The 10,000-nt window shown below is 40.3% G+C and overlaps 2 protein-coding genes across 2 annotated transcripts in view; both read right to left on the bottom strand.

Moving 5' to 3' along the window:
* LOC138050183 (uncharacterized) overlaps positions 1-10,000 on the bottom strand; it is a 56,616-nt gene that overhangs the window by 386 nt on the left and 46,230 nt on the right. The window contains exon 6 of the mRNA XM_068896642.1: positions 1-3,641. This exon is cut by the window's left edge and continues 386 nt beyond it. Within this exon, the coding sequence (XP_068752743.1) occupies positions 1,846-3,641 (1,796 nt within the window). The 3' untranslated portion in view covers positions 1-1,845. The remainder of the gene's footprint in view (positions 3,642-10,000) is intronic.
* On the bottom strand, positions 982-1,742 carry LOC138050184 (protein clueless-like). Its single transcript, XM_068896643.1, has 2 exons — positions 1,725-1,742; positions 982-1,665 (listed from the first exon to the last, which is right to left on the bottom strand). The coding sequence occupies exons 1-2, from the start codon at positions 1,740-1,742 to the stop codon at positions 982-984; spliced, it is 702 nt and encodes a 233-aa protein (XP_068752744.1).

The following is a 10,000-nucleotide window of genomic DNA, read 5'->3' as shown; positions in this document are numbered from 1 at the left end:
TGTTTTGGAACTGACCAAACTTTTTAACACAGAAACTCAGTCTTTTAAAATCATTTTATTTCCTTCCTGCCAACGCTCGGTTGGACGTCTACTGTAAAGCAATACTGCCGTCAATAGCGTATGGTCTAATAGTCTGGGGCTCTTGCGACAAAACGTTGATCCTTTGCTTTAAACATGGCCTTGATAAGTACTTTCCTTTTTCCTGCTGTATTGATCTCGCATAATCCTGTGTAATATATATATCCTTGCATCTCGAAGAATCTTTTAACCAATTCCGAGCTCTAAAAGCTGTACCTCTATCCTCTCTGGAAAGAAAGCGTGCTATTATTGGCCTTGATACCTGCTTTCCGCAATCAGCGAGCACGCAGAAGACTGACGATTTCTTTTAGGAGGTGGCGGCACTTGTGAATTCGTGCTTGAAGAGTTGCTTCCTCACTCCCTTCTCTTCTTCGACGTGAAAAGCTGCGGAAGCCCCAATCCAGTTATCTTCGATCTAATAATCAGCATATATGAACAACTGGTGATCCCTTCGTGCACAGGTTCTTACAGAGCAAGAAACCTAGCGTCAATCCGCCATTACTGCTCGGCCCAATCCTGCTTGCATGATCTTTTCCAAACAGTTTTATCCACACATCTAATGCCCGTTGCTTTCACTGCAGAGGAGAGGTAAAATCATCTGACGAATGCTGGATCACCCCTAAGTGAATGGTAAACACAATTAAACCGATAAACGCAACTGGCGCCCCATGTCATTACTCAGCGTTCCTGGTAAACTAATGGAGTTGACTATCACTTACTCCAATACATCGCAACTTCCCATTCACAATCTCAGGAAGCCTAATCAATGGGCGTCACTTGGATGACCCGTAACCACTATCAAGTGTGTTTACACTATCAAGTGTGCATACATTTAGTGTATCAAGTGTTCTTACCCTATCTTCTCTGTAATTTTGCAGCTTTCCCCCGGGCAAATGATAAATATCAGCTTTGCTTGCCTGGTCTTCTCCAAAAATGTTTAATCCGCAAATCTAATGCCCGTTGGGCAGACTGGAGAGCAGAGGTAAAATCATCTAAAGAATGCTGTGAAAGGTAACTATCAGCTGTGCTTCTATGATCTTTTCCAAAAAGTTTTATCCGCACGTCAAATGTACGTTGCTTTGACTGCAGAGCAGAGGTAAAATCACCTGACGAATGCTGTGTCGCCCCAAGTAAATCATAACTATCAGCTGTGCTTGCATGATCTTCTCCGAAAAGTTTTATTCGCACGTCCAATACACGTTGAGAAGACTGCACAGCAGAGGAAATATCACCTAACGAATGCAGTGTCACCCCGAGTGAATGATAACTATCAGCTGTGCTTGCATGATTTTCTCCAAAACGTTTTATTCGCACGTCCAATGCACGTTGGGCAGACTGCAGAGCAGATGTAAAATCACCTAACGAATGCTGTGTCACTCCTAGTGAATTATAACTATCTGCTGTGCTTGCATGATCTTCTCCGAAAGGTTTTATTCGCACGTCCAATGCACGTTGCTTTGACTGCAGAGCAGAGGTAAAATCACCTAACGAATGCTGTGTCACTCCTAGTGAATGATAACTATCAGCTATGCTTGTATGATTTTCTCCAAAAAGTTTTATTTGCACGTCCAATGCACGTTGGGCAGGCTGCCGAGCCGAACTAAAATGACCTAACGAATGCTGTGTTATCCCGAGTGATTGATAACTATTAGCTGTGCTTGCATGATCTTCTCCGAAACGTTTTATACCCACGTCCAATCCACGTTGAGCAGACTACAGAGCCGAGCTAGAATCACTTAACAAATGCTGTGCTGCCCCGATTAAAAATTAACTATCACTTGTGCTTGCGTGATCTTCTCCAAAGAGCTTTATCCGCACATCTAATGCCCGTTGGGCAGACTGCCGAGCCGGGCTAAAATCACCTAACAAATGTTGTGTCGCCCCGAGTAAATCATAACTATCAGCTGTGCTTGGATGATCTTCTCCGAAAAGTTTTATTCGCACGTCCAATGCACGTTGGGCAGACTGCAGAGCAGAGGTAAAATCACCTAACGAATGCTGTGCCACTCCTAGTGAATGATAACTATCAGCTGTGCTTGCATGATCTTCTCCGAAAAGTTTTATTCGCACGTCCAATGCACGTTGCCTTGACTGCAGAGCAGAGGTAAAATCACCTAACCAATGCTGTGTCACTCCTAGTGAATGATAACTATCAGCTGTGCTTGCATGATCTTCTCCGAAAAGTTTTATTCGCACGTCCAATGCACGTTGCTTTGACTGCAGAGCAGAGGTAAAATCACCTAACGAATGCTGTGTCATTCCTAGTGAATGATAACTATCAGCTGTGCTTGCATGATCTTCTCCGAAAAGTTTTATTCGCACGTCCAATGCACGTTGGTCTGACTGCAGAGCAGAGGTATAATCACCTAACGAATGCTGTGTCACTCCTAGTGAATGATAACTATCAGCTGTGCTTGCATGCTCTTCTCCGAAAAGTTTTATTCGCACGTCCAATGCACGTTGGTCTGACTGAAGAGCAGAGGTATAATCACCTAACGAATGCTGTGTGTCTCCTAGTAAACGATAACTATCAGCTGTGCTTGCATGATCTTCTCCGAAAAGTTTTATTCGCACGTCCAATGCACGTTGGGCAGACTGCAGAGCAGAGGTAAAATCACCTAACAAATGCTGTGTCACTCCTAGTGAATGATAACTATCAGCTGTGCTTGCATGATCTTCTCCGAAAAGTTTTATTCGCACGTCCAATGCACGTTGGTCAGACTGCAGAGCAGAGGTAAAATCACCTAACGAATGCTGTGTCACTCCTAGTGAATGATAACTATCAGCTGTGCTTGCATGATCTTCCCCGAAAAGTTTTATTCGCACGTCCAATGCACGTTGGGCAGACTGCAGAGCAGAGGTAAAATCACCTAACGAATGCTGTGTCACTCCTAGTGAATGATAACTATCAGCTGTGCTTGCATGATCTTCTCCGAAAAGTTTTATTCGCACGTCCAATGCACGTTGGTCTGACTGCAGAGCAGAGGTATAATCACCTAACGAATGCTGTGTCACTCCTAGTGAATGATAACTATCAGCTGTGCTTGCATGCTCTTCTCCGAAAAGTTTTATTCGCACGTCCAATGCACGTTGGGCAGACTGCAGAGCAGAGGTAAAATCACCTAACCAATGCTGTGTCACTCCTAGTAAATGATAACTATCAGCTGTGCTTGCATGATCTTCTCCGAAAAGTTTTATTCGCACGTCCAATGCACGTTGGGCAGACTGCAGAGCAGAGGTATAATCACCTAACGAATGCTGTATGGTCCCGAGTAAACCATAACTATCAGCTGTGCTTGCATGATGATTTCCGAAAAGTTTTATTCGCACGTCCAATGCACGTTGGGCAGACTGCAGAGCAGAGGTAAAATCACCTAACGAATGCTGTGTCATTCCTAGTAAATGATAAGTATCAGCTGTGCTTGCATGATCGTCTCCAAAACGTTTTATCCGCACCTCTAATGCACGTTGGGCAGACTGCAGAGCAGAGGTAAAATCACCTATAGAATGCTGTATCACCCCGAGTGAATGGTAACTATCTGCTGTGTTTGCATGATCTTCACCTAAAATTGGTATAACACATGATCTTATTAATCAGTTGAAACAGATGATGATGATTGTGAATCTTCGGAGTTGCTGTGTTGTTTATAATCAAGATTTTGTAACAATGTTAATTTATGTATGCTTAGTTTACATCCAGGTTTTTCGGAAGAGTTCGTTCGTTTCTCGATTTATGCACCTATTACACATTTTAATGTTTTATCACTTTTTTGCAATGTTGTACGAGCCAGCAGTTTTAAAACTGAACTGCGATCAATATCAATTCCAAAGTTACTGAGTCTCCCCTGATTATGGTTGAATATACTGTAAAGTTATATCAAACAATTAACAAGTTCTCTTTGGTAACCCTTTTCAGCATTGTTTCATGCTTTTAAGGACGGTGCCTACTAATTCAAAGGCATTTTTGTGCGGGTTCCTGAATGTGCGGGAAAAGCAGATCTTCATAAGTGTCATTGAAATCAAAAAGAATATTGGGGGGTAACCACGCATTTTTCGAAGATAATTCATGAATAATATTTGTAAAAAGCTTTAAAGTACAAAGCAATGTATGGCGGCGTTCTTTGCCAAATTGATGCTCAGTTATCTCTTAAAAATGCATGGTTACCCCCAATTTTCTTTTTGGATACCAAAAGCTCTAGCTAAGTTCTGCTTTCTCCGCATGCTTTTGAACTGCGCAAAAATATCCCTGTATTAATAAGCACCGCCGATAGGAAATCCGAGTGTTAGATCCAAACGCCTGCTCATTAGCGGAGTTGCATTCCTCTCTTAGGAATGCAGTTGTCAGTCTTTTAATTGGGAACTTAGTGCTTAATTTATTCGTTCTCTTAGAGGTATTTAAGGCTTAATTTAGTCATTTCTAGGGTTTTCGATCAGTCATTTTCGCTTGTGAGTAGTTCTTGTAGTTTCGCTTTCGGCAGTTTGTTACTTTCTTCGCTTCAAGCAGTCAATATTCAGTTACCAGCTCCTAACAAATGTAAGTGTATCTTTTCTTCGAGTTTCTGTTTACGATTAGTTCATTTTACTAAGTAATTTATGTATCTGTTTGTTTTCTAGTCTTAACCGCTTTTCGCTTTCACCGCATGGGTTGAGTTCGCGCCGTCATAGGCAGTTGAATGAAGAATAAAGCGTGTTTGAATTTTTATCGCTGGAGTTTTGTAGTCGTAAGAAGATCACACCGAGTATCTCGAGATGCGCAGAAGGTATGCGCGATAACAATGGTAGGCACCGTCCTTAATAACTTCTTTACTTTTCCGTGCTAATCCTCTCAGACACTACTTCAATTCGCAAGCATCTTGACTGCACTTAAATAATCTTTGGTTACTGTTACTACTTTTAAGGTGGCTGGAACCAGTTTCACTAATTTTAAGAGACCCTATTAGAAGGGTTGTCACTACAACACTGTATAGCGTAACAGCAATGTTATAGCACCATATGAAACACCAATTATTGCTTAACAAAATACGCCCACTATTGCAACGTAATAGGTTACCATGGAAACATTAAAGCTTTCAAAAAAGCACCTAATATTTCGTCTTTACTTGCGTATTGTTCAAAAATGTATGATAGTAATTAGCAATCGGAGATAGAACTATCGGTAAAGTTTAAGAAAACTTCATACAAGCCAATTAAGAGCTACCTTAAATCTTTAAAACAAAATGGGGGTCACCGACTTCATTTTTGAGCAATAAGTAGGTAAACACGAACACTAGGTGCTTTTTGAGAGCTTTCATGTTGCCATGGTAACCTATTACGTTGCAACAGTGGGCACATTTTGTGAAGCAATGTTGGTGTATAGTACTTACAACCCTTCTGATAACAAGGTGGTGAAACTGGTGCCAGCCTCCTTAAATCCACTCCTATTGGAGTTTAGCCTGCGTAGCTGGTGGTAGAATGACATGCAGAGAATAGGGAGGGACCCTGAGAAATGCCCCCTTTCCAAAACTTAGGTTTTTTTAATAGTCTGGTCACTGAGCGGACGGAAATTTCTGATTGGCTGATAACAAGAACACGTCAATCAAATGTTACTTGAGACCTACATTTCTTGCCTAAAGGATCAAGAAATCAATCGAATAACTTATGTTGACTATCGAAAGTTCTTGCTTATGTAAACATCAAAAAATAGTCTCCTGATAGGACATGTGCTTACTGGAATGAATGTTAAACCGATGAACATTGTGCATCTGGTTGTTGTAATCGAAATTGACAATGAATGCGTTGAATGCTTTTTGAAATTATGAAAAATAGGTGGCAGGTTTTGCAGTGTATCAATACTCAGTGTGTATAGGATGTCAATGTCATTGCTATGTGGGAAACTATTTCTGTCGGTAGGTGCCAACAAGTAAAATTGAATAAAGAAATGAAAAGCTGATCATCAAAGAATTCTCACTAACCAGGAAAGACACAGCAATGGAACCACAGAATTAAGCAACAATATTAATTTGTGGATTTTTTTTCGGTTCTAATGAAACTACGAACTCGGCCGGGAATTCTCGTAACTCTTGCTTTCCATCCCATCAACAGGAATTTACAACTCCCCACCGAAGCGGGAAGAGGGAAATTTATGCCAGGGCAGTTAAGCATTTTTGAGAACACTTGTCAAACTTCAAGTTTGTAAAAGATGTTCTTTTTCAGGCAAAGGTATGACGAGGGTAATTTTTGGCGGAGAATGTAAAAGGACAAGGGCAAGTGCAGTACCATCATCCTCTTTTGCTATAAACAACATATGATTGCAAATGCACTTGAAAATTATTTAATCAAACTCAAATTGAAGTTAACGTACATGTATTCATTTGTATTCAGTACTCCTTTGAATTAGTTGAAAGCTGTTCATGACAATTCATGCCAGGTATTTGTTTGACAATGTCATCCTCACACTAAGAACTTTCAGTTGTCGCAGCTTTCTCTTGATGGGCTTTACTCATGTTCTGAAGGACATAACTGGTCTCCTTGAGGGCCCACTGACGTATTTTTTGGGGTGTGTTGCTAAGGATGTAATAGGTAACTAATTTGAGAGAATTTGGCATAATTTTGGTCAGTTTCTAACTTTTGTAAACCAATGACCCTAAATATGACGTCATCAAGCCACGCCCATGGTCACGTGACCAATAAAAGAAAACTCTAATTTTGTCTACGTGCTACACAATTTGGGTATTTAATCAGTGGTTTCATAATTTGTATTCGTTTTTGCATCCAGCCAAGCATGGTTTTCTTTTTATTTTGAAAAATGTTCATTTTAGAGAGATAAACAATCCTGAAATATCCATAAAATTTTCAAAAAAGATGATTTGAAAATATCAATGCTTACCTATATTCTGTATTTGGAGGTGAAACGTGTCATATGAAAAAAAATTAATTCAATTTAAAGACCGACGGAAATTTAGGTTTTTTCTCAAACCGGAAGTCAGTTCGTTTACGCATGCGCAGTTGATCTGAGAGCGAGCGCGAGAAAGGGCGAGGACAAATCTTGGATGGAAACAACAGTTCGTGCGGTGATTTTTGCTTGTGGGTGGGTTTTCTGTTGAGCTCACTATATGATGACGTTAGTCACCGGAAGTAACATTTCACTTCCCTAGCAACGTTCGAAAAATCCGTCCGTGGGCCCTTAAAGGGGCTAGGTCACGCTATTTTAGGTAATTTTGTTTATTTTTGTTAATTATGAGCTCTAAACGTCAAATTGGCAGAGCAAGAGTCTTTCATTTGCAAAATCACGGCCACATAACAACTGAGAATGATTTTCCAGCTGTGTAAATGACATTTTGATATAGAATGGTATAAATTTGAAAAAAGGTGGGCCGACGTTTTTCAAATTTACCCAAATTCAATCCATTTCAATCCTCTCCAATTTTGTCCATCCATGTCCCTTCTTGGCTTCCCTGTGTTTTGTTAGAGTTATTCTATAGTTTTGAACAGTTATTTTGATATTTTAGTTAATTCTATGACCATTCGATCAGTGCTGAAATTGCCTAAAATCGCGTGACCTAGCCCCTTTAAAGACAAACTTTTTTGTATCATGGAGGATATCAATATTCGAGTCTTCACAGACAGACTTACCACCTTTTTCTAGCTACCATACCATACGTAAAGCATATGTGACGTAACAGGCAAGACATTGAGTCTTACATGAGGTCATTTCCCTTCGCCACTAACATGCTCCTCATTTCCTGGGATAGGGATTGTTACTCTGGATCTGGGATCAGAATTATCGATTTTGATGGTATTAGAAAATCATTTACCTTGGGCCTGAGATAATTTGCACTTCGTTAAATTGACTTCTATGTTTATATATTATACATTTCTATATATGGCACTTCCACCCGGCCCTGGATATATCATGTGCTTCTGAAAAAAAAATTTAAACCAGGTAACATTTCAGGGATCACCTATAGGTTTTGTCTGGTGTAAAATTCTCTTGAAATCTAACATTATTTTACGAAAGATTTTAATGGTTAAAACCCCGGCCGATTTGACATGCTAATGAAAACGCACTCTAACGTTAATGAATAACTCATAACTACATGCATTCATTGAAGTGTCAGCTATTGTTTCCATTAAAAAAAAAACGTGAACCGTGCATGTCGCTATCCAGTTTTGAGCCCAGATTGACAGTTGTAATATAAAACTTGGTTTCGCATCATAGCTTTATTCTGATTGGCGCTTCGTAATTGATAAAGTGGGCGGCACATGTATTGAAAAATCACCTCAGTTTTTGGTTGGGCGGAATTTCACAACACCCCAACCCATTCTCCGTGCAGCTTCGCTGCTCCTTAATTTGCCTCTCGCGCCAACAATACCACCAGCTAATTGGAGTTACAAAGGTCTTTTGCCAGGAGGTTAACATAACTGCTCATTAAATCAAATTTGGGTCAACACACATTTCAAATGCACGCTATCCGTCACTAAAAAGCTTCTTGATGCTAAGATTTTAAACGAGTGACCACTTTGGATTACTTCAAATGTTTTGTATGCACAACCTATCTTAAAAGCAGGAAATAACTGGTATTTGTACGAAACCCATCTGCTTGCTAGCCTAGTATGGAAATGAAAACGACAATAATAGAGAATTATTCTCTATTGAACCCAATAACCCTGGATTAGACGAACATTGCTGTACTGTCTAAGTTTGAGAGGCCGGGGTGCTAAAGTATCGAAATGAAAACGACAATTCTCTATTGAACTCAATACCCCTGGATAAGACGGACATTGCTGTACTGTCCAAGGTTGAGAGGCCGGGGTGCTAAAGTATCGAAATGAAAACGACCATTCTCTATTGAACTCAATACACCTGGATTAGACGGACATTGCTGTACTGTCCAAGGTTGAGAGGCCGAGGTGCTTAAGTATCGAAATGAAAACGACCATTCTCTATTGAACTCAATACCCCTGGATTTGACGGACATTGCTGTACTGTCCAAGGTTGAGAGGCCGGGGTGCTAAAGTATCGAAATGAAAACGACAATTCTCTATTGAACTCAATACCCCTGGATTAGACGGACATTGCTGTACTGTCCAAGGTTGAGAGGCCGGGGTGCTTAAGTATCGAAATGAAAACGGCAATTCTCTATTGAACTCAATACCCCTGGATTAGATGGACATTGCTGTACTGTCTAAGGTTGAGAGGCTGGGGTGCTAAAGATTTCATATGACTACGGTATGAGGTAACTGAATTTATACAAGTACAGTGAACTTGTACATTTCAGGGTTAGTGATAATGGTCAGAAAATCATTGAACACTTTCCTCAGCCTCTCTCTAGATCACCTACATACATGGAAGGGTGCGAACGAATGCTCACCTCTTCAAAACTCTGCATAAAATTAAGGGATCTTTCCTGTGATGACCAAGCCGTATTTTCCGCGTGGGTTTCGAAATTTATGTAAATGTACAAGACCCTAGGGGTATCTTTAGCATGGGATTTAGGTGATATGCATCTAGGTGCAATGGTCATTACATTATTTTTTGTTGCATTGGTATTGCTTATTGTGAAGCAGTTATTTCTGGCGTGAAACTGCTATTCACCAGGGAAACTGCCATGGAAGTTGAGGCAAAAGTGCTATCAAGACCACAATACCTAACAACCAAACAGAATCTTATGTTTGGTAGTTTTTACAATAAAAATTTAGTTGAAGTTTGCGTTCCCCTCAAATCATTGCTGCTTGACCACAAACTTCAACAACAGCCAAGAGTAACTCCAAGTTCATTGATTTCCCCATGGCCACAAATGGACAATTAGGGTCCTATAATGATGAGTGTTTTCCCTCATGTAATCAGTGGCTGTGTTTTTTGACCAAAACAAAAGAACTTCGCCCTTAGAGCGAGTTTCAGTTGAGTGTCGTAAAACCAAAACCAAAGTAATTACTTTGTCCA

This window comes from Montipora capricornis, chromosome 5 (genome assembly GCF_036669925.1).
Source record: "Montipora capricornis isolate CH-2021 chromosome 5, ASM3666992v2, whole genome shotgun sequence".
Lineage (NCBI taxonomy): Eukaryota > Metazoa > Cnidaria > Anthozoa > Scleractinia > Acroporidae > Montipora > Montipora capricornis.
This window is presented reverse-complemented; position numbering and strand designations above follow the sequence as displayed.